Source organism: Crocuta crocuta, unplaced genomic scaffold (genome assembly GCF_008692635.1).
Source record: "Crocuta crocuta isolate KB4526 unplaced genomic scaffold, BGI_CrCroc_1.0 scaffold331, whole genome shotgun sequence".
Lineage (NCBI taxonomy): Eukaryota > Metazoa > Chordata > Mammalia > Carnivora > Hyaenidae > Crocuta > Crocuta crocuta.
In genome coordinates this window covers 1,533,219-1,559,460 of record NW_027531015.1, presented here as the reverse complement: position 1 = coordinate 1,559,460, position 26,242 = coordinate 1,533,219, and the positions used below count along the sequence as shown (strand labels likewise).

Sequence of the window (26,242 nt, the reverse complement as noted above, 5' to 3'; positions counted from 1 at the left end):
TTTTTTTTTTTTTTTTTTTTTAGTTCATAGTCAGATGTTTGAGCATGGACACAGATCTCAAAAATGCTCAGAATTCACCTATCTTCTTATAAAATACTGCATCAGAAAGGGAACAATTTATTAAGGCCCAAAGCTTTCTCACCTGCATTTGATCAACAAGTCTTTACTACATAGTAAAATACCTAACTGGATGAAAGCAAGGCTTGCTTTCCATATAAAAGCTCCTTTTATAACTTCAAAAGTATCACTTTTTTCTAATTCCCATTTTAGAACTGGAAGTCTGTGTCTATGTGCACAGGGAGGGAGGGATGAGCTCATAGGTCATATATATGAAGCAATAATGTCAACAACCAGAAAAGAAAAATTGGTTCATGCTACGGGAGAAATTTTTACTCAATTTAAATCCTTGCAAAAAATTATACATTAAGTATAAATTAGACATTTAAAATTTAGTAGATTCCCTTTATTAAACTACAACCTAGGGAAGAATAAGTAGTAGCAACGGCTTGAAAGAGTTAATTTTATTTAGTTTAATGCTGTAGCCTAGTTTCTTAGAGAGATAAGATCCATTGTCATTTTTATTCTAATCACTCTGAAAGCAACTGGTAGGCCAAGAATTCTAATAAGTTGTTGATAACAACTTGAGTCTAACTAATACTAAAAAGCCAGAAATTTACCTTAATATGAATGAAAATGTTAAATACTTCTTAAAACTAATAAATCAGATGACATAAACAAAAAAAAGAATTTCAGAACTTCAATTCTCTCTCTGAAAGTTTGATGCAACAATGAGGGAGGGAAAATTCAAGGGGTTACAAAATAATTTAATATCAAATCATAAGCAATAAATACATAAAAGCTTTACTCTGTTCTCTTTATTTCCTTTAGTTTAAGATTTTCAGTATCCTCTAAATGAAAAACTGATTACAAAGTAATTTGATAGAAAAGATAAAACTAACATCATTAAATGACCCAGTTTTTGTTTTTACAACACTCACGCTGTTTTCTTTCTTACCTTGTCTATCCTATCTGGGCGGTTAGTAGCTGCCAAAATGGTCACATCCTTTAACTGTTCAATACCATCCATTTCTGTTAAGAGCTGAGCCAGAACACGGTCAGCTACATTCCCGGCACCTGAAGAACTGATTTTTAAAAATATAGTTTTAAAACTCTTTGCCTATGCCCAAGTACTTTATATAAAAACAAATTGTATAACAAATAACATTATGTCTATTTTACAACATTTGCTTCAGAATTCATTACTTGTTGAATTACCATCTCAAAAAACTAACTATATTCAAATCATTTCTTTTCCTTCATCAACAACCACATTCATTTTCTCTCCAATATTGAAATATATAAGATCTGGGAGGCAAGATACAAAATTATTTAAAACAGTTCATCAAATATACAGAAAATCATGTAAGTTAATCAACATTTGCATTTTAAATGGAAAATATAGTGATAGGAATTAGAAATAAAAAAACTAAAATAAAAACCCATTCCTCAAATGAAGTTTAAAGCCTATGTGAAACAAAAAGTTTACACCCATAACAAATGGGTTATTTCTAATATACCCTGAATTTTCAAAATATTAATATTTCAGGGGAAGGAGTTAAGATGGCAGAGAAGTAGGGAGACTGGGATTTCCCTCATCCCTAAAACACAGGTGTATTGAGGTCAGATCACTTGCAATACCAGAGAATCAATCTGCAGAGTGGCAGAAGGATCTCCACAGGTGGAGGGGGACAGCTGGGCAGGATGCAGGTGCATGTATGTGAATCAGGGAAGGTAAAAATGGCATAGGCAGAGAAAGGAGGGAAACGCTCTGTGGAGGGACAAAAGGGAGAAAAAGACAAAGGGGCTGTGAAATTGCGGTACTGAGTTAGCACAAGAGGAAAATCTCTCCGGAGCACGGAATGGAGAACTGGGGAACCAGAAATACAGAGAGTGCTAGTTACTATTTTGCAAACAGCCTTAAGAGCTGAAGCTCAGAGGTCTCAAAAGTCCATGACTTTCTTCTAACCTGAGTCGGCCCTCTGTGTGAGTGTGGGGGAAGAAGCTGCCCCAAGGTGCTGTAGCGATTTCAGGGGCACACTGCAAGAGAACAGTCCCCTTCCTCAAGTACTGTAGGAAGGGAGTTTATTGCCTCTCAAAGGACAAAAGACCCTGCAGGTGCCAGCCAAAAGCTTTTTATCCACAGAACTGAGGGGCACTACACCAGAACAGGGTCCACAGGGTGCCAGGCCCCTTAAGACATTGGGTTTTGAATCCCAGCCAAGCACTTAGGAAGTGCGGGAGACTGTAGAGCAGAGCAGGCTGACTGCCCATGCTATTTTGTGAGGGCTTCATGAACAGCATGATTTGAGACACCCCGTTCAGTGAGGAGAAACTGGGATGTCACCATTTTTCTCTCCAACACTAACATATGGGGACTCAGTGAGCAACACAGCAGCTCCCAATGGAGGCGAGACCTGCTTACACCAAACCCACCCTTCCGTGCCAGGCAACTGCTTAACCACTGTAGGAAAACTGATATTGAGACAACCAAACGGCCTCTCCTCCAGACCAGCACAGCCACTGGTGCCAGCCACCAAGAGACAACTGTTTTTTTGTTTTTGTCTGTCTGTTTGATGGTGTGTCTGCTTGTTCTTCTCTTTTTCTTTCTACTCTCTTCTTTTGGAATCAGGCTCATAGATTCTGATTTGTTTTTTGGTCAATTCTTATTTTCTATTTAATTTTTTTTTCTGTTTTGTTTGCTTAATCAGGCATTTTTATCTGATTCTTTTTACACCTTTTCTCCTCCCCCCCTCCTCCTCCTCCTCCTCTTCTCTTCATTTTCTTTTCTCTCTCTCTGGATTAAACTTTATAGTTCATTTGATTCTCTGCTTCATCTTCTTTTCTACCTTTGATTTTTCTCTTTGTATGGGATCAGGCTTCCCACTACCTTTCCTTTTTTCCAGTGTTACTTCAGTGAACAAATCAGAGCACACCTGGTTGAAGTTGAAACACTCCATCACTACAAGCAAGGAGGAGCCTTGCAGACGACTGACCAGTGAGATAGAGCAGCCAAACTTCAACAACAGAGTGCATGCAACACATTCCGAAAACAGTTCCTGAAGTGCCAGAAACTGGACAGTGTATGATCCTTTTTTAATATAATAATACTCAAAGGTGCAGGACACATAACAAGCTTTTAAAACACATAAAAAACAGAAACATAGCCAAAATGATGAAAACAGAATTCTCCTCAAAAGAAATTCTAGGAAGAAATGATGGCCAGAGTTTTGCTGGAAACAGATATAAACAATATCTTATATCAAGAACATAGAGTAACAGTCATAAGACTAATAGCTGGGCTTGAGAAAGCATAGAAGACAGCAGAGAATCTATTGCTGTAGAGATAAAGACCTGAGAAATAGTCACAATGAATTAAGAAATACTATAAATGAGATGCAAAATAAACTAGATGCAGAGACAGTGAGGGTGGAAGAAGCAGAGGAGAGAATAGGTATAACAGAAGAAAAAATCATGGAAAATGATGAAGCTGAAAAAAAGAGGGAAAGGAAACAACTAGATCGTGAGGAGAGAATTAGAGAGCTAAGTGATTCCATAAAATGAAACAATATCCAAATTATACAAGGCCCAGAAGAAGACCTAGAAATGAGGCAGAAGGTTTATTTGAACAAATTATAGCCAAGAACTCCCCTAATCTGGGAAAGGAAATGGGCATCTAAGTCCAAGAGGCACAGAGAACCCCCTTCAAAATCAACAAAAAATCAACTATGATATGTCATAGGTCAACACCATGACATCTCATAGTGAAACTGGCAAAATACAAAAATAAAAAGAGAATTTTGAAAGCAGATAGGGAAAAATGGGTCTTAATCTACAGGGGTAGACACATAAAGGTAGTAGACCTGTCCAATGAAACTTAGCAGGCCAGAAAGGAATGGCAGGAAATATTTAATGTGGTGTATGGGAAAAATATGCAGCCAAGGATCCTTTATCTAGCAAAGCTGTCATTCAGAATAAAAGAGAGATAAAGGTTTCCCCAGACAAACAAAAGCTTAAAGTTCATGACCACTAAACCAGCCATGCAGGAAATCCTAAGGGGATTCCATGAGTGGAATGCTGCAGATGACAAAGGACCAGAGACATCATCACAAGCATGAAACCTACTGATAACACAATGACATTAAATCCCTATCTTTCAATAATCATTCTGAAGGTAAATGGACTAAGTGCCCCAATCAAAAGACAGAGGTTATCAGAATGGATTATAAAACAAGATCTATCTATATGCTGTCTATAATAGACATATTTTAGAGCCGAGACACCTACAGATTGAAAGTGAGGGGATGGAAAACCATCTATCATACTACTGGATGTCAAAAGAAAGCCAGAGTAACCATACTTATATCAGAGAAACTAAAACAAAGACTATAACAAGAGATGATCATAATAAAGGGGTCTATACATCAAGAAGACCTAACAATTATAAAAGTTTATGGCCCTAACATGGAATACCCAAATATATAAGTCAATTAATCACAAATATAAACAAATGTATAGATAATAATACTGTGATTGTAGGGGACTTTAATAATCCACTTATAGCAATGGACACATCATCTAGGCAGAAAATCAATAAGTAAACAATAAATCTGAATGATACATCAGACCACAAGGACTTTCATCCAAAAGCAGCAAAATACACATTCTTCTCAAGTGCACATGAAACAATCTCCAAAATAGATCACATACATACAGGGTCACAAAACAGCCCTCAAGAAGTATAAAAAGATTGAGATCATGCCATGCATATTTTCAGATCACAACACTATGAAGCTTGAAATCAACCACAAGAAAAAATTTGGAAAACCACTAAGTACAGGGAGGTTAAAGAATATCCTACTAAAGAATAATTGAGTCAACCAGGAAATTAAAGAAGCAATTAAAGAATATATGGAAGCAAATGAAAACATGACAGCTCAAACTCTTTGGGACACAGAAGGCAGACCTAAGAGGAAAATACATTGCAATCCAGGCCTATCTCAAGAAACAAGAATAATTCTAAATACATAACCTAACCTCACATATGAAGGAGCTAGAAGCAGAGCAGCAAAGAAACCCCAAAGAAAACAAAACAGGAGAATAGATCAATGACTATAATAGCTCATTTTTTGAAAGAATAAACAAAATTGATATACCCCACCCAGACTTCTCAAAAAGAAGAGAGAACCCAAATAGATAAAATCATGAATGAAAGAGGACAATTCACAACCAACACCCAGAAATACAAACAATTATTAGAGAATACTATGAAAAATTATATGCCAACAAACTGGACAACCTAGAAGAAATGGACAAATTCCTAGACACTTACACACTACCAAAATTCAAACAGAAAGAAATAGAAAATTTGAACAGACCCATAACCAGCAAAGAAATCGAATTGGTTATCAAAAATCTCCCAACAAATAAGAGTCCTGGGCCAGGTGGCTTCCCAGGGGAATTCTACTAGACATTTAAAGCAACGTTCAAAAAAACAGAAACAGAAGGAAAGCATCTGGACTCATTCTACGAAGCCACCATTACCTTGATTCCCACACTGGACAGAGACCACACTAAAAAGAATTACAGGCCAATATCCCTGATGAACGTGGACATGAAAATTCTCAATAAGATACAAGTAAATCGAATTCAATGGTACATTAAAAGAATTATTCACCATGATCAAGTAGGATTCATTCCTGGGCTGCAGGGCTGGTTCAATATTTGCAAATCAATCAGTGTGATACATCACATTAATAGAAGAAAAGATAAGAACCATATCATCCTGTCAATGGATGCAGAAAAAGCATTTGACAAAGGGGCGCTCAGTCAGTTGAGCATATGACTTCAGCTTAGATCATGATCTCGTGGTTTGTGAGTTCAAGCCCCACATCTGACTTGCTGCCGTCAGCTTGTCACTACAGAGCACACCTCAGATCTTGTCTCCGTTTCTCTGCCCCTCCCCCACTTGTGCTCTCCCCAAAATTATAAATATTAAAAAGGAAAAAGCATTTGACAAAATCCAGCATCCATTCTTAACAAAAACCCTCAAGAAAGTCAGGATAGAATGAACAAACCTGAACATCATAAAAGCCATACATTAAAGGCCCCAGGTAATATCATTCTCAATGAGGAAAAACCGAAAGCTTTCCCCTGAGATCAGGAACATGACAAGTATGTCCACTCTCACCACTGTTGTTTAACATAGTGCTGACAGTCCTAGCCTCAGCAGACAACAAAATGAAATAAAAGGCACCCACACTGGCAAAACAGAAATCAAACTTCCACTTTTTGCAGGTGACATGATACTCTAAATGGAAAACCTAAAAGACTCCACGAAAAAGCTGCTAGAACTGAAACATGAATTCAGCAAAGTCACAAGATACAAAATCAATGTACGGAAACTGTTTGCATTTCAATTACCAATGATGAAGCAACAGAAAAAGAAATCAAGAAATTGAGCCCATTTACAATTGCATTAAGAACCATAAAATATCTAGGAATAAACCTAACCAAGGATGTAAAAGATTTGTATGCAGAAAACTATTGAAAACTTATGAAAGAAACTAAAGAAGACACAAAGAAATTGAAAAACATTCCACGTTCAAAGATTGGAAGAACAAATATTATTAAAATATCAATATTACCCAAAGCAATCTATTCATCAATGCAATCCCAATCAAAATAGCAACAACATTCTTCTCAGAGCTAGAACAAACAACCCTAAAATGTGTATGGAACCACAAAAAAATTCAAATAGTCAAAGTAATGTCAAAAAAGAAAACCAAGCTGGAGGCATCACAATTCCAGACTTCAAGCTGTATTACAAAGCTATAATCATCAAGACAGTATGGTATTAGCACAAAAACAGACACACAAATCAATGGAATAAAGAAACCAGAATTGGACCCACAAATGTATGGACAACTAATCTTTGACAAAGCAGAAAAGAATATCCAATGGAATAAAGGTGTTTCTTCAGCAAATGGTGCTGGGAGAACTGAACAGCAACATGCAGAAGAATGAAATTATACTCTCTTACACCATACACAGAAATAAATTCAAAAGGGATGAAAGACCTAAATGTGAGACAGGAAACCATCAAAACCCTGGAGGAGAAAATAGGCAACAACCTCTTTACCTCAGGTGCAGCAACTTTTTAATTGACAGGTCTCTGAAGGCAAGAGAAATAAAAGCAAAAACGAACTATTGGCACCTCATCAAGATAAAAAGCTTCTGCACGGCAAAGGAAACAATCAACAAAACTAAAAAGCAACTGACAGAATGGGAAAAGATATTTGCAATGACATATCGGATAAAGGGTTAGTATCCAAATCTATAAAGAACTTACCAAACTCAAAACGAGAAAAACAAATAATCCAGTGAAAAAGTGGGCAGAAAACGTGAATAGATACCTTTCCTAAAAACACATCCAGATGGCAAACAGACACAGGAAAAGATGCTCAACATTGCTCATCATCAGGGAAATACAAATCAAAACCACAGTGAGATATCATTTCACACCAGTCAGAGTGGCTTAAATTAATAACCCAGGAAACAACAGATGTTGGCGAGGATGTGGAGAAAGGGGAGCCCTCTTGCTAACAGTGTAGAGGTTCCTCAAAAAATTAAAAATAGAATTACCCTATAACCCAGCAATTGCATTACTAGGAATTTATCAAAAAGATACAGGGGTACTGAATTGAGGAGGCACATGCACCTCAATGTTTATACCAGTACTATCAACAATAGCCAAATTATGGAAAGAGCCCAAACGTCCATCAACCAATGAATGGATAAAGAAGATGTGGTTTATATATACAATGGAATACTACTGGGCAGTCAGAAAGAATGAAATCCTGCCATCTGCAACAATGTGGATGGAGATGGTGGGTATTATGCTAAGTGAAATAAGTCAGTCAGAGAAAGATCATGTTTTCACTCATATGTGGAATTTGAGAAACTTAATAGAAGACCATGGGGGAAGGGAAGGGGAAAAATGAGTTTCAAATAGAGGGGGAGGCAAACAATGAGAGACTCTTAAATAGAGAACAACCTGAGGGTTGATGGTGGGGGGCGGGGGACAAAGCAGAGGGGAAAATGGGCGATGGACATTGAGGAGGGCACTTGTTGGGTGGAGCACTGGATGTTGTATGTAAGCAATGAATCATGGGAGTCTACTCCCAAAGGCAAGAGCACACTGTATAGTTATGTTAGCTAACTTGACAATAAATTGTATTTTAAGAAAAATGACACACTTATAATTTGTTCTGTGCCATGCATCCCATGTGCTAATTTATTCATCCCAATAACAGCACAGAAAACTGAGGCACAGAATGGTTGAGTAATTTGCCCAAGACTTCACAGCTAGCAAATGGCAGTGGCAGGATATGAATACATATCTACTTGACTACAGAGTCTACAGTCTTTCCATAATACTATAAAGCATAAATAACTTGAGAATTTTGTAAACCAAATACACCATCATGCCGAAGTACAGCTGAAGTATCTATAACAGCCATCTTTTAAACCAGCACACAGCGAGGGAGGTGGGAGAGACTAATTTTATTATACAGTTGAATGAAAACACTTAATGGTATTGAAAAAACAGATGCTAATTAAGGAGAAATAAGCACCAAAATTCAAAAACTAAAAGCAAATACTATATAATGAATGTCAAGAATCAATAATGCCTTGAATTTTCCAGCTTAAAACTATGCTGTCAGATTATGATCAATATTACCATGAACCTAGCAGTAAATAAACTATTTTAGATTAACAGGATATCCTACAAGCAGAGGAATATATAGTGAGTTATATTCTCCAGCTGTCTTAGAGCTCTGCAAGCTGCATGTGTTCTGCATAACTGTAGTTTTGTATAAACTGTTAACATAGAGAATGACATAAAAGTATGTATTTTTCCATTCTGCCATAATTTCCCAGTAAAAATTCCAAGCTAACCTTGGCAATACTCATTATATCTGTAGAGTTTTGACTCAAACACAGTGTTAGAGAAACAAGTGATCCTTAAACTCACAGTTCAGTGTACACTTTGCCAAAAGCAATTTTTGGAAGAGAATTTTTTCACAACCCTGGACATCCCCACACTACTGTCATGAACACAATCCAACTTTCTTGCTTTGTCAAAGATTAATTGTCCATATAGTTGTGGGTTCATTTCTGGATTCTCTATTCTGTTCTATTGATCTATGGTGTCTATTTTTGTGCATTATCATCCTGTTTTGATTACTAAGCTTTGTAATATAGTTTGAAGTCCAGAATTGTGATGCTTCCAGCTTTGCTTGGCTTCTTCAAGGTTGCTTTGGCTAGTCAGGGTGTTTTGTGGTTCCATACAAATTTTCGGACTGTTTGTTCTATCTAGTTCTGTGAAAAATTCTGATAGTATTTTGATAGGGATTGCATTAAATGTTCAGGTTGCTTTGAGTAGTATAGACATTTTCACATTTGTTCTTCCAATCTATAAACATGAAATGTCTTTCCATTTCTTTGTGACATCTTCAATTTCTTTCATCAGTATTGTATAGTTTTCAGAGTATAAATCTTTTACCTCTTTGATTAGGCTTAGTCCTAGGTATCTTATTGTTTTGGGTGCAATTGTAAATGGGATTGATTCCTTAATTTCTCTCTCTGCTGCTGCCTCATTATTGGTGTATAGCATTACCCTGATATCAAAATCAGGTAGAGACACCATTAAAAAAGAGAACTACAGGTCAATATCCATGATGAACAGATGCAAAAGATCTCAATAAAATACTAGCAAATCAAATTCAACAATACACTTAAAAAATCATTCATTACAATCAAGTGCAATTAATTCCTGAGTTGCAAGGTGGTTCAATATTTGCTAATCAATGTGAAACAACAAATTAATAAAAGAAATGATAAGAACCATATGATCATTTCAATAGATGCAGAAAAAGCCTGTGACCAAGTATACAACCATTCATGATGAAAACCCTCAGCAAACCAGGTTTTGAGGGAACATACTATGACATACGTCCATTCTCACCATTGTTGTTTAACATAGTACTGGAAGTTCTAGCCACAGCAATCGCACAACAAAAAGAAATAAAGAAATCTAAATGGACAAGGAAGAAGTCAAACTTTGACTATTTGCAAATGACATAATACCATATATAGACAATGTGAAAGATTCCACCAAAAAACTATTAGAACTGATAAAAGAATTCAGTTAAAGTTATAGGACATAATGAATTATTATACAATATGAAGTTTTAAAAACCATGCCAGGGGTGCCTGGATGGCTCAGTTGAGTGTCCAACTTTGGCTCAGGTCATGATCTCATGGTTCATGAATTTGAGCCCCACATTGGGCTCTGTGATGACAGCTCAGAGCCTGAATCCTACTTTAGATTCTGTGTCTCCCTCTCTCTCTGCCCCTCTCTGCTCATGCTCTGGCTCTCAAAAATAAATAAATGTTAAAAAAAACCCACAAAACATTCCAGTAAAACATCCACTGGCTAGTACTCATTGGGAAGGTTGCTTTGAATGTGGGAATGAGCTTTGATATTTGATAAGCATCGATTCAAATGCCAGCTTTACCATTTTTCTGTGTAATCTTATGGAAAAAGTACTTAGCCTCTCTGAACTTCAATTCTTCTCAGTTAAAACTGGTAGGCTCATACCTTCCTCAAATTAGATAAAATAGATAAAAGATCTAGCACCATACTCAGCACAATGAAAATAATAATAGATAGTAGTTACAAACATTATCATTATTAGAATTTTCACTGTTATAGGTGGCTTAACAAAGAAATCTATACCTCTTTTAAGTTATCTTAACAAATAGACTAATAAGAGGGAGTCTGGCATATAAATGCTGACACAAAGCATAGATTTTCAGGTCAGTACATCCAGATTTCTATTGCTAGCTCCCTACCTTGCCTGACTTACAACATGATAGAAAGGTATCAAACTTCCTTAAATTTTGCCATAAAACCCACCAACATAATACTGAGATAAGAACAATTCCTCCAAAGCCTTTCATAACTACTAGGCCTGCACAAACCAGTAAGTCTAATAAACTACTGAACAATACTCTGTTTCTGTAAGATTTGTTAGTAGGAAATTGCTGTATATAGGTACTTAATATTAACTGTATATTAGCTGTGAGAACAGCAAATGTGATAATACTTTGGCTCCTCAGAATACTCAAGGAATGATTTACTTTGAATAGCTAAAACTGCCAGATAAGAATATTTTTATAATTCTCAGATATATTTTTTAATTTTAAAAATGATTTTTAAGAGAATGAAAAACCTTCTAAAACAAATTTAATATACTTTTAAGATTGTTTTTTCAGATGCAGAAATGCTTAGGTCAAGAAAGAGACTAATGACATGAAAATCTCTACCTGTTTGATTTCTTGGATCTACACAAATGAAGTTCTGCTCATCTTTTTTCCTACTCTCTTTTGTTTGTCTTCTAAATGACGGAGGGAGGCAAACCATGAGAGACTCTTGAATGCTGAGAACAAACTGAGGGCAGATGGGTTGGGGGGAGCAGAAGGGAGGTGATAGGCATGGAGAAGGGCACTTGTGGGGATGAGCACTGGGTGTTATATGGAAACCAACTTGACAACAAACTATTCAAAAATAAATAAATAAATGAATTTTGCTTTTTGGAGGGGGGAGAGCGGTGGATACTGATTCAGGATCTTAATTTATATGCTCTAAATATAGCTGCATATATCCAGGATTTGGAACCCAGTGACTTGGGTGCTTGCTTGAGAAAAGACTTGATTAAAATAAGCTGGATTATAATAAAATAAGTCTGACTGAATGGCCTGGGCAGAGGGTAACGTGGTAACCTTTCTACAAAATGAATTACAATATCAAGGAAGGCAACGACCTTTTTCAAAATGTCTTATCACTGACCTAAAAAGTATGATCTTCATTATCGTTGCTAGCCTTTGTTATCATTTAATTACGCTGGTATCAGAACATTATAAAGAGTATCTTTGTATATCTTTGGCACAACTGACAAATTTTGTGAGTCCAGACTCACTTATAGAGTTAGTGTGTATAAAACCTATTAAAATATTTTGAAAAAAAGTATCATTTAGCACTTCAGTTAATTCTTTTTTAGAGCTCTCTGACAGGTGAATGTATTCCAAAGCTTGCAAATGGCTCTTTATAATGAAGGTGATAGTGCTTCTATGAACATAAGACAGGTAACAAATATCCAAAAGATAGTATCTGTGCTTAATTTTGAAAGAAAATTCATTTACAAAGGACACTAAAACATAGTGAAGTCAGACTCTGCTAACAGCCAACTACGTGAACCTAATCTCTAGTTTCTCTAAGTCTTCATTCTCTTATTCAAAAAATAAACGTCTCCGAGGATGTGGAGAAACGGGCACCCTCCTACACTGTTGGTGGGAATGTAAACTGGTACAGCCCCTCTGGAAAACAGTGTGGAGGTTCCTCAGGAAACTAACAATAGAACTCCCCTAGGACCCAGCAATAGCACTGCTAGGAATTGACCCAAGGGATACAGAAATGCTGAGGCATAGGAGCACATGTACCCCAATGTTCATAGCAGCACTCTCCACAATAGCTAAAACATGGAAAGAGCCTAAGTGTCCATCAACAGATGAATGGATCAAGAAGATGTGGTTTATCTATACCATGGAATACTCCATGGCAATGAGAAACAATGAAATCTGGCCATGTGTAGCAACCTGGATGGACCTTGAGGGTGTTATGCTGAGCGAAATAAGTCAGGCAGAGAAGGACAAATATCATATGTTTGCACGTATAGGAGGATTAGGAGGAACTTGACGGAGGAACAAGGGGGAGAAGAAGGGCGGAAATGGTGGGGGAAAGGGAGAGAGGCAAACCATGAGAGACTCTTGAATGCTGACAAAAACTGAGGACTGATGGATGTGGGGGGGGGGATGGGCATGGAGGAGGACACTTGTGGGGATGAGCACTGGGTGTTATGTGGAAACTAATTTGACAATAAACTATTTGTAAAAAAAAAACAAAACAAAAAAAACCAAAAAAACAAAAAATAAACGTCTGAGTGCTTCTTTGCTAGGCACTGTACTAGACACCCGAGATAAGAAGACATTGTTGTTTCCTTGAGGATTTCGTAATTACTGACAAGTATGAATGAGGGAGGTGAATTAGAAAATACATATCCAGATCCTTCTAGTTTTAAAATTATGTTTCCTATGTTGGTATTATATAGCATCCAGGTAAACTTACTTCATTATTTTTAATAAATACTATTCATATTCAGAAACATTACTGACACCTCCAACTGGCACTTCTAGACAGAAAGAAGTGAAACTCCTACTTGTCTAATTTGCTATTTGTTATAGGAGGAAATGGTGGCTATATTTAATGTTGGTGATTAGGTGAAGGAAATTCTTTGGATTCCCATTACCCAAACTGCCTTTGCCCTTTATTTCCACAGATCATTGAGAGCTAGCTAGAGAATAGCATAGTGAAAATGTTTTACGGGCTGAGAAATATTCTTGGCTGACTTTCAAAGCTGCAGTAGGAAACAAAAACCATAAAACTGACATCCTAGGAAATCAAAACCAACTCCAAGAAAAAGTTTAAAAACAAATGTATAATCACTAACATAATGAAATGATTTTATAAAACTTTATTATCTGCTAGAGACAGGCAACAACAATGGAAAAAAGATGTTCAGCTGTAGAAAATACTGAAGCTAGACTTTCCTAAAACATTAATTCTCTTTTCCCTTCCTTCAGAAGTCAAACCCCTTCGCCAAATTATTTCTATTCAAAAGTCATATAGTGCCATGGACTAAAGGGATATTTATAGTATCTTAAAATGGGTCAGTAAACTATAGCCACAGGCTAAATCTGGCCAGCCAACTGTTTTCTTATTTGATGACATATTCTCTATGACTGCTTTTGCATTATAGCAGCAGGTATGAATAGTTTCAATAGAGATCATGGAATAAAAAGACAAAAATAATTACTAACTAGGCTGTTACAGAAAAGTGTGCCAACCTCTACCTTAAAGCAATCTTACTACCATGATGGTAATGACGAAACAGATTTTGTTTCTCAATACTAAAATTTTCACAAAAATAATATATACACTTCCTTTTCAACTCCTTCAATAAATCAAATGTTCCATTGTTTGTCCCTTCATATGATTTTTAAACTATAGACCAGCATCTCATGTATCCAATTTACATTTTTTTAGGTTTATTCATTTATTTTGAGAGAGGAAGAGAGAGAGAGGGTGTAAGCATGGGAAAGACAGAGAGAGAGTGAAACAGACATTCCCAAGCAGGCTCTGCTCTGTCAGTACAGAGTCGGACATGGGGAATGATACCATGAACCATGAGATCATGACCTGAGCCAAAACCAGGAGTTGGATGTTCAACTGACAGAGCCACGCAGGCGCCCCTCTAATTTACATTTTTAAATTTTCTCTAGTATACAATGTCCTATAGTTCCGAATGGTAGCCATCTGACTTTATTTCTTAAAACTACCTCCCACACCCCCATAGTCAGTATTCATGCTTGGAAGAGACTTAAAAAAAAAAAAGGCCTAAAGAAGGCTAATCAAACACATAGTACTCTGAACACAAACATTGCCTATGATACTTTTCATAGTGCTTGTAAAACACAAGCAAACTTTCACTTTAAAGATAAGACAGTTAAAATAAGAGACCTGTGTCCTACAACAACAAAAATAATACCCAATTTCTAATAAAATGCTGCAACAGACCATCTAAATAAAGTCATACCTTTAATCTATTCAGCCACCAGTACCTGGACAAAACCCAAAACAAAAGATAATTTATGAAACTATATGTGTGCTTCATTTTGCATTTTTTCTTTTGTGTTCTTTTCCCTAGCACTTCTATTTAATATTAAGAGTTTATAAATGTGAAAACTATGTTGTATCTGAGGCAATTAAGTATAAAATAGGGAAACCTGCATACCATAAAATAGGCATTGAATTTAACAGCTTGAAACACAGATTTACAAAACAGTGGTTAAAAGTATTTAGGAGCACCTGGGTGGCTCAGTCCATTGGGAGTCTGACTTCAGCTCAGGTCATGATTTTGTAATTCATGAGTTCGAGTCTTGCATTAGGCTCTGTGCAGACAGCTCAGAGTATGAGGATTGCTTTGCATCCTGTGTCTCCCTTTCTCTCTGCCCCTCCGACACTCATGTTCTGTCTCTCAAAAATGAATATACATTAATAAAATTAAATATAAAATTTATAACAAATTTTAAAAATTAAGTAATAAAATAATAAGCGGTTATTGTTAGTTTCTCAAACACAAAAAAATAGTCTTTAAATATTTAGATCATGAGAAATTCTCATGTGTATATATGATACAAACACACTTTTTCTGTCTCAAATCCTGACAGTGGAAGAGGCAGCAGTACAGTGTAAAGAACACTGAATCAGAAGGCATGAGTTCTAGTCTTGTCTAGGCCTCAAAGGAGTTATGTGCCTCTTCTATTAAAATTTCAGGGCTTCTGTTCTTCTGAAGAAGAAAAGTCATACTATGACTTCTAAAAATTTTTTTAGCTATAAAATTTTATGAGATTATGAGATTTTTTTGATATCTCATTTTTGTTTTAATTTTTTTGCATTTGATTTATGTTTTTACTTAAACAGTTTATTGTCAAGTTGGTTTCCATATAACACCCAGTGCTCATCCCAACAAGTGCCCTCCTCCATGCCCATCTCCCCCCTCCCCTCCCCCCCAACCCCATCGGCCCTCAGTTTGTTCACAGCATTCAAGAGGGAGGCAAACCATGAGATTATGAGATTTTTAAAACTACCATATATCGCATTTAAAAATGTATAACCTTCCTTGAGAGTGTCATTTAGAGAAATGAAGCCCACAAAAATTTCATCCACAATGCATAGTGTCATGTATTCACTGTATTTACCTAAAATCTGGATATGCTGTAAAAAAGGATCTTCCATTTCCTGATCATTATTTTAAAATTCAGAGCTCTTTTCAGAATGCCGCTAAGCCTGAAACCTTCATTTTCAATGAAAGATGTAAGAACTTCTTACTTTTTTCCCCAACCACTTCAAGTACCAATTCTGGACTATTAAGTGCAATAACAAGTATATAAGTAGTTACTAACATCACACACTCCCCAATACTTCACAAAAGACATTATTCCATCAGTCTGCTTTTAACTTGCATTTCATCTTTTTCATTTTTCTATGTATTTAAATAAACTTTTTTATATTCTATTCATAAAATATCCAGAACATTTTTTATTTAATAGCACTGCTTTTATAAACAAGAACAGATAATCTTCTTTCTCCCAAATAACAATACTATCTTTTTTCTATGTCTAAGATACAAACATTTTTCATATTTCAAAATGTTTGAGGTCAGAATGTCTATTGAGAGTTGTTGACTTCTCAGCACTGTAACACAGTTTACAGCTACATTTTCCTTCAGTAATGGTACCTATGATAATCATGTGTTTTACAAATGAAGGCATCTTACATTGACAAAATGCCATAGTGCCCATCATCCACAGAATACATTTTCTAATTTCCCAAGTGTTTCAGTTTCACCCACTAGAATGTAATCTCTGCTGGGACAGGATCCATCTCTATATCTATTACTATAGTTCTATCCATATATGGAGATAATAATCGTAGGTATTATTCTTATGTCTATGCTGAAATTATAAGAAACACTAAAGTTTTTTAAGCACTTACTAAAATGCTAGGCTGTGTCAAGCATTTATGTGAATTTAATTCTAACAACCTAAAATTTGTTACTACTACCATCTCCATTTTACAAATGAAGAAACAAAGGCATAGAGAGGGTAAGGAAATTGCCCTAGGCTCTGTTCATTATTTTATCCCCAACATAAAGCCTGTTGCAGAATGAACATTCAGTAAATATTTACCGAACAGGTGAATGAATGAATGCCTGCAAAGGAATCTAACAACAGCCCAGTTAAACAAACTGGGTCATTACTAAAGTAAGTCACAGGGACAATGAACAATAAATACAAGCTTGAAAGTTTAGTTAACTACTTACACCTGGAATCCTGGAATCTGTGGTATGGTAGTTGAGTTGAAAAGTGGCTCAGAGTATATCTGCTCTGGAGCTGAAATACCTACATTTGAATCCCAGTGCTGCTATTCTGCTTGAAGTTTGGCACTACCAGGCAATCAAAGTCAGCTAATGAGGATGACTGAGGATCCCCTGACTAGATGGAATGTCCTAGACAGAGGAAGTTTTTCGAGGCATCTCCCGGTTAGTCAGTGGCCATTTCTTCTATCAGAGGAGACTGGACTAAGAGAATATAGTATATGGGGACTCATTCTCTACCTCTCTACTTCTCAGTACAGGACTGCTGCCTAAGATAAGGCTGACTGATGATTTACTGCTCAGCTTCCTCTGTCTCCACTATGACCTTGAAAAGGGTAAATATTTAAGCTTGCTGGGAGGTGAGGCAGAGTACTGGGGCCAATTGCCAAATGTAAAATACCCTACCTTGCATTAATGCAGGGGCATTTCTGTGAGTTTTTTCATTACCTGTAAAACACTTAGAACAGTTTCTAGTACATAATATGCACTAAATGAATATCACCTAATATCATTGTTAGTCCTTCCCTACCTTGGTGCTTTACTCCCTGACATAATACCTATTTTCCAAAGAGCTCTGCTACCTTAACAATATTTTCAATTTTCCCAAATTTTATTGAGATCATTAAAACACCTTGTAAAAGGAATCTTATAACATTTCCTTCAACTCATTCAGAACACCCATAGTTTAAATGGGCATACAGAAAAATACATCAGGCTTATTTATTTTTCAAGTCTCAGAGAAACTTAAATGGGACAGAGAGGAGGAGAAAATAGTGGTTGTAATCATATACTTCTATAAGCATGAAAATCTCTCATTATGAAAGCACAAATATTTCTAAAGCTAAGCGAACAATATACCTATGCTTTACAACGTGCCTGCTGGTGGCAAACTTCAGTTTCATGGCTAATTTGAGTAACTTCAAATAGTCAATATAATTAATTTGTCACACAAGATAATAAGGACTGGCATATATCATAATTCTCTGCTCAATCTGTTAAACATCTTAAGTTTAGAAATTAAAATCTTAATAAGTTTTTCATGCACTGTCAATTTTGAACTAGTCATATGGGTTTGATCTGAATGTTATCACAGAAAACATAAGAACATTTAACAAATGAAAGCACTAACTATTCTACATCACAATATTATGTATAAATGCCTCCTAGTTTATGGAATTTTTAATTTTTCTATGTTTTCTGTTTCTCTAACAATGCATAATATGGGTTTAGTATCTTCGGAATTTTATACTTTGCATTATCTATCAATAGCTGTTTTTTTCAAGTTCTAGAAAATGTATAATTCAAATAGCTGAAGAACAAAAATATACATGTGAAGGCTTTATATGTTTTAGTTTTTAGGTGCCAGCATTCTACTTAGATAAAACAACTGCTTTCTAGGTAATGTTGGTCCATCACACAATTTAGAAACAAAGAAGAGAAAACAGGGTATCACTCTCCCTGAGACTCATATGGCTAAAAACACAATCTATATGAGGCTTAGTGCACTAAAGGTACAACCAAAAATCTCTAGTTTGGACTATTAGCATTATGTTTGCTTATCAGCCTCACTTCTGTTTTCTGAAATGTCAACAAATGTGACCAAAAATTTTTCCACAGAATGGAAACAACACAGAATTTATTTGTATTTGGCTTGAAGAAGCCACTGAGGGAGAGAGGGGTACCAATACACAACATGATTAAGACTATTAGAGGAAACGATTTCTGGAGGCTGTAAATCATTAGCATCTCTTAATGTATTTGCACCCAATTCCTAATGAGCCAAATTGCCTGCAAAACCAGGATATTTTTTCCCACATCAGGATCTGTGCTGACTGCCAGCTCAGAGCCTGGAGCCTGCTTCGGATTCTGTGTCTCCCTCTCTCTCTGACCCTCCCCTGCTCATGCTGTCTCTCTCTCTCTCTCCTAGAAATAAATAAAAAAACATTTAAAAGAAAAAAAAACCAGGATACTTCTATCAAATGCCTTGTCTGGTTTCTCAAACCACTTTATTTCACAAGCATTTTATAAGAACTCTGCTATATACTCTACTTCCCATCTGGTTCATATTTAAACAATGTATCCTACCCTGTTCCTTTTTTACGCTCCAAAAATGTCTCTGATGTCACAAATATGTGGCAGGTCACACTACTTCAGCAAACTACTCAAGCTTCTTTTTCTTCTCTTCAAGTTAAGGGTGAACGTGAGCTATCTGTAACATTTTGTGGCATCTTACCTCAGAAGCGATAAAAGAGTCCAAGTATGTCAACTCATAAAATAAAAAGACTGATAGCGATTTGCAGGATATTGAATGGGTAGGTTGTAGAGCAGGACAGGATACCCCTTTCAACAGTCTCATAATGACAGTTTAAACTCTGATCTCATGAGGCAGCTCTACCCAGGAAGGAAGAGGGCATCGATGCCTCTTACAGACTTCAACACTGGGGACCTACAAGGTGCCTTCTACCATCACTGTAATTATCATCAGCAAAACTTTACTAATAAATATGTACATCAGGAAGCTATCACAAAGCACACACATTAACATTCTCTACATAAAGCACTTATAGCACATAACCCTTAAAAGGACCTCTAAACATTTGTAGAAGAAAAAAATCATACTTGTAAATAGTTCTGATATACACATGTGCATGCACATATATACATCCACACACATATACATATATACATCTGTATACATATATACATGTTATTTGAAATGATATAAATAATCTTTATTGCTTGAGATTCAGGAATAAAACTAGTAATACTAATTTTTATTCTATTGTAACTCTATTTTAGGAAACATGATCTAATCCAGAGAATACTAAAATCTGTGAATAATAACACCTTTTATTATAGTTGGTTTCACTGTATTGTATAATTATTCTTATGGGGTTTTGTTTATAGTTTTTATCATTGTTTATAACAACCCAAATTCTGAGGCAGTGTTAGGGGTCTCTGGAAATAGGGGTATCTGTAAATAATAAAACTTTGAAAATTAACTCAAATGCCCCAAATGGATATGAATGTTTAAAATTTTTAAAAAGCATACGGGGGTGCCTGGGTGGTTCAGTTGTTTAAGCGTCCAACTTCGGCTCAGGTCATGATCTCATGGTTCATGAGTTCAAGTGCCACGACACGCTCTGGGCTGACAGCTTGGAGCCTGGAGCCTGCTTTGGATTCTGTGTCTCCCTGTCTCTCAGCCCCTCCCCCACTCATATTCTATCTCTCTCTCTCTTTCTCTCTCAAAATAAATACATATTTAGAAAATTTTGTTAAGGTATATGAAAGTATTATAAAATGATAACCTGAAATAGTTGGGTATAAGAGAAAAACCCTACATGAATTAAAAAATGTTTTATGTAGGCCAAATGTATTAATAAATAGAATTTATATATGAAATGCTGTATTCTCTACTATGTAATCACTGATATTTAATTGCATTCCTATTAAATATTTCTTACCTGCCCCTTTCAACTGCTAAGGCATCAAGTTCATCAAAGAAAATAATGCAAGGAGCCACTGCTCTCGCTTTTCGGAAGATCTGGTAAAAAGAGTACCATATTAACTAAAGATCAGCAAACTTCAGAAACTCTGCAGTTGGCTATAATTTAAAAACTATGTTAAGAACTAAATCTATTATGTACAAGTCAACCAGCCTAATCATGACCTTCAGCGTGTAGCTTTACTTCTCTAAACTTCAATTCCCATATCTATAAAATGGAGATAATGCTAAATGCTTGCCTCAGAAGATTATTTTAAGAATTGAATTAAAAAAAAAGAATGCAAAACATTTAGCACAGTGCCTGGAACATAGTAAGAGCTCAGTAAATGACAGCTATTATTAACTATCATAAACACATGTTTAAAAGAAAAGCCATAAACATGTAAAATCAGTTATAGCTTAGCATATAAAATACCCATAAACTCAAAAACCACACTTCTTGCTCATTGCTCTGAAGACAGTACGAGAAAGTAATGGCTGATGTAAAGCTAGGACAAGAAAAATGACCAAAACTTGGAAGAGCATAAACTGATTAGGCCAGAAGTCAATCAGACTATCAACACTAGGGACTGGCCAGACAGCTATGGGAGCAACATAAGAAAACAGGCTGGAAAAAGTCAGCATAGGCAGAAAGAAATCCAAATGTGTACTTCCTGTAACGTAGGCCCCCATTTTCTGGTCACAAAGATCATGACCATAAAAATTCAAAACAGTTACCAAAGCATTAATAATTAATAAACATTGCCTTTTCTTATTTTAATCAATGATCATGCCATCATTGTTAGGTAACTTTTCCTACACTTGCCACTGTCTACATTTTAAAGAAATGAAAACTGAAAATGCTTAACTTAAATTTTTTTTCTCAGATGAAAAATGAAGTATTCTAATTTCTAATACTCTTGGGTTGCCACCCAGATATTCATAAATGGAGACCATCCATTCCATTGCTGTTTGTGTGTTCTTGTCCTTGCTTAGCTTCTGGAAGAATATAGGCTGTCTGTGTGAGGCAGACTAATCTCTGCTTAGCAAGCCAAAACCTGTGGTCAAATTGCTATAGTTACCTAAGTCCAAGTGCCCTGATTTTGCAAGAATTTACAAGTTGTGTAGCTTCCACGATATGAATGAGTAGCCTAACAATCACGCGCCAGCTTGGGGCACCAGGGTGGCTCAGTTGGTTAAGACGACTCTTGATTTTAGCTCAGATCATCATCTCACAGCTCATGACATCAAGCCTCATACCAAGCTCTGCGTCAACAGTGTGGAGCCTGCTTGGGATTCTCTCTCTCTCCCTCTCTCTGCCCCTCCCCTATACACACACACATTCTTTCTCTCTCTCTCTCTCTTTCAAAAATAAATAAATAAATAAATAAATAAATCAGGCACTGGCTTTAAATCTTACAAGAGGGGGAATACAATGTTTAAATCACTAGGCAAAGGTAAAACAATCAAAATGTGAGTAAAGTGAAAATTCTGTATACTAAACTCATTTGATTTAAAGGACTACATAATTTAAAGGATTTAACTCTCATTACAAGATCCAGCATTCCTTGTAAGTATAGATGTACTTTTTTTTTTTAAGTGAAACTCTGGCAGTTGTTAAAATTTTTTTTGATAAAACTAAAGGCTGGTAATATTATGATGTTTAAAGACAAAAACAAAGTACTGTAATACAATTATTAAAATTGTATTTTTAAATAATAAAATAATATTTGCCTGAAAATAAAATATACTACTAGAATTTGGATTTGGAAATTTCAGAATCAGTAACCCAAAACAAAATGAAACCATACAGAAAGACAGAAGGGTGATTCTGGATATGCAGAGTTCCATTTTAAGGTATAGACCATCTTACCTCTCTAACAGCTCTTTCAGATTCACCAACATATTTATTCATTAATTCAGGCCCCTGCATGAAAAGAAAACAACTCTTCAATGTCCTTATAAAAATGCAACCGCATGTATGTACTTCAATGAAAGAGAAAATGAATACATCAAAGAAGAAACAGAGGGAAAAAAATAAAAATCTGCTCTTAATTAAACTGGCTCCTTTAGCATACTTATTTTCACTGGGTGTTATTTATGCCTCAAATATTAAAGCCATTCTATGTTCCAGACACTAGAAATCAATACAAAGGAGAAGCTGTGACTAAACATAATAGTTTGACCTCATCTTCATCTGTCTTTCATTCATTCATCAATGAATATTTTTTTACTATATATCAGGCATGGTGCTAGGCACTGAAGATAGAACAGTCTAATTGGAAGACCAACAAAGAGATACCATCCAACTATTCCCAGGTCTATCCAGTGACTGATTCTGAATAGGTCTACATGTCATTTTGGATCCCAGTCCACTAATCAACGGCACTCTCTGACAAGAGACAAGACCTTGGGCTATTCTTCTTATGACTCCATGATAATTCCTAAGAATTAAATGGAAATCATGTAATCCATGATACTATCTTACAGTTCTTGAGTCTCATTTCCTATACAAATGCCACTCTCAAACTCTCTGCTCTCACCTGACTTGACCATGTAGAATATGAAGGGCCAAATATGCTCCTATCAGTTGATTTAAATGAGTATATTGAAAGTTTCCACAGCTGAGAAAGACGTCTGGCATTATAAAACCAATTAACTTTGTTAATATTATATAAAATTTATTAATGCATCATCCTAGATTAATAAAAATAATAATGTAGAAAGATAAAACTGCCTTTCTCATTACTTAAGGATTTTATCAAATAACTCAAGTGAACCTAACTAATAGCAGTGTCCTTGGCGCACTGGATTTTGTCAGATGAACATTGAGATGCTCTTCCTATTCTTTTCTTATTCTTATCTTGACTATTCCATCCTGACTCCCACATGTTCTAATGTACTAATTTGTTACCATATTGTCATATTTCAGTATTTTTTAATACTAGTATGTGAAGGGAACAGTTGTGGTTCTCAGGACAACAGGGGTTTTTTGTTTTGTTTTTAATATCCCATGACTTCTTGTGATGTGAGGACTATGTATCATGAAAAAGTAGATAGTATGCAATAAAAAAAGGCCCACTGTTTTTCATACACAATATTTTACATATTTAAGAAAAAAATGTTAACATTCAAAAATGTTCAAGGTCGATGGGCACCCTGGGTGGCTCAGTTAGTTGTGCGTCTGACTCTTGATTTTGGCTCAGGTCATGATCTGTGTCATGAGACAGAGCCTTGAGTTGGGTTCTGTGCTGAGCATGGAGGCTGTCTCTCTCTTAAAATAAGTTAAATGTCAAAACAAAAACAAAAAACACACACATCTTTGAATTGGTGATATGCAATTATCATTTTGAGACCAAGATTTTTATAGGGATTCTCCTCTATCAGCCAGTTAGTAAAAACTGATAAGAATTTTACTACTTTTCATACTTGGTACCCTATCTAAAATACCCAAACACAAGAAGGGAAAAGAAATTTTCTATCAGTTGGATGAAGTGCTGAGTAGCAGGTACCTGAAGGGAGATTCAAACAGAGGCTGAATGAACAGACACTTTGAAGGTGACAAGGATCATTACAGTGTGATACTCTGAGGGTTAGTTGGGTAGTCCTGAGACTGTGTTCTACAGGAGTTATCTGCTCTGGCCGGAGGGAGGTTGGAAGGAACAGAGATGGACAAGTGGAAACCAGCACAGAGGTAGGGGTGGCAGTCACCTAACGTTATGTATGAGAAATTAAGGGCAGTAAGGAGAACTTCCTCATGGAAGGGTGGCTCAACATGAGGTCAGTCTGAGTGGAGTGAGAAGGGCATTCCCGAAGGGTTTGAACAGGGGAATGGTATGGAGAGTTCTCATAGGAAGGAGAAAAGCTGCATGGAGTTTTGAAGCAAAGCAGACTGAGGAAAGTGTCCACAGGAGAAGGCAGCCTAGTGCAATCTCGGACAGAATATTGCAGCCCCAGTGGGGTAATGCAGGTATCCTCAAGGACTGGGGTGTGGCCAGGCATACAGTAGGGAAGATGTCAAGAAAGAACATGGAGGAGTAGAGCAGGATAAAGAAAGCAATGAAGCAACAGGGTGACCTGGTACTCAGAGTCAGAACCCTGATGGAGTAAGAAAGCACACCTGGGGAAGAGCAGCCCAGCAGAGGTTGCTGAAGTCAGTGGGGTGAGGGGCATGTTTATTCTGAAAGAAAAGCAGCAGAGGTAATAAAGGGGAATTATATTAGGAAGGACTGATCAAATAATTAAGGATGATAGTAGCCAGGCTTCTCCCTATTAAATGACTTATAAACATATAAATAAAGACAACAAGAATGATTCTGCTGTATTGAACTGAAATTGGAATTATCACTATAATTTCAAAATGTTCAATATATGTAGCTAAATAAATATAGGTGTGTGTGTGTGTGTGTGTGTGTGTGTGTGTGTGTGTGTATTCCTGAGCTCTACTCCCTGGGATAACCCAAGAGCAGCCATACCCCGACAGCAATAAGCACACCTAGCACCCAGAGCCTGGCTTTTAAATTCTAAAAACTTGGTTTCCAAATTCTCCACCAAAAGTCATCAGAACCTCTTAAGGAAATGGCAGATTCCAAGGCTGGGACAGGCAAAGTACAAAATGAGTCTGGAAATCTTACTGCAAGAAAGTGCTCAGAGAGACGTGAAACTGTCCAAAGCACACAGTGCCAGGCTAGAAGAGCCACCTGGCCGAAGTGATAAAATGAGACATCAATATAAATGCTGGTAAATGAACGTGATCCACTGAATAGCACAGAAATTCATGAGCTGATCAAGATATAAATTAATATAAATAAATGCAACATATGTTAAGTAACAAGATATTTATGTAGTCTCAATGTAACTATCCACAAAGTAATATCAACTTCATGGGGATAACAGTAATATTAAAGTGAAGAAGATTGGCAAACACCATCATAATCAAAGTTAACATTAGTAGTAATGGGACAATTTGAAATCAAGTATCATTTGATTGGATGCAATGAGAAGAACATAACATTATTTCTATGAAAAATCTGAATCTAAGCATGAGTAAATTGGAGAAAAACCCAAATTGAGAGATATTTTACACAACCTGTGATGTTCAGAAATGTCAATGTCATGAAAGTAAAGGAAGGACTGAGGTACTGAAGAAACTTAAGAGACATGACAAATACATAGAACACATGATTATGGACCAGATCATTCCGTCATAAAAGAGTACAGGCACAAGTGGTAAAACATATATGGGAAAAATAATGTTCTTTTCTAATTTAATGGTTTGCTCTATGGCTATGTGACAGAATGTATTTTTTGGTAGAAGTACACATTAAAGTATTCAGGGTGATGGAACATACAATAGCAAATTAATCTCAAATATTTTAAGGAAAAAAAATTATTTGTGACTACGCCTGCAAACTTTCCATAAAGTTTAGACAGTTCAAACCCAAGAAGAAAAAAATCCCAACTTGATCCAGACAGAAAGTTTAAAGTGAGACAAGTTCAAAAAGATTCAATATAGTTACACCCAGAAATAATAGAAATGATAAAAACAGCAGACAAGGTCTTAAAATATAATAACTGC

The 26,242-nt window shown here is 36.1% G+C and overlaps 1 protein-coding gene across 1 annotated transcript in view; it reads right to left on the bottom strand.

Annotated features, from left to right (window-relative positions):
* Window positions 1-26,242, bottom strand: part of AFG2A (AAA ATPase AFG2A) — a 325,989-nt gene that overhangs the window by 217,932 nt on the left and 81,815 nt on the right. Inside the window, exons 12-14 of the mRNA XM_077770901.1 lie at window positions 22,538-22,591; window positions 20,645-20,724; window positions 1,016-1,142 (exon numbers count right to left, since the gene is read on the bottom strand). Of these exons, the coding sequence (XP_077627027.1) occupies window positions 1,016-1,142; window positions 20,645-20,724; window positions 22,538-22,591 (261 nt within the window). The remainder of the gene's footprint in view (window positions 1-1,015; window positions 1,143-20,644; window positions 20,725-22,537; window positions 22,592-26,242) is intronic.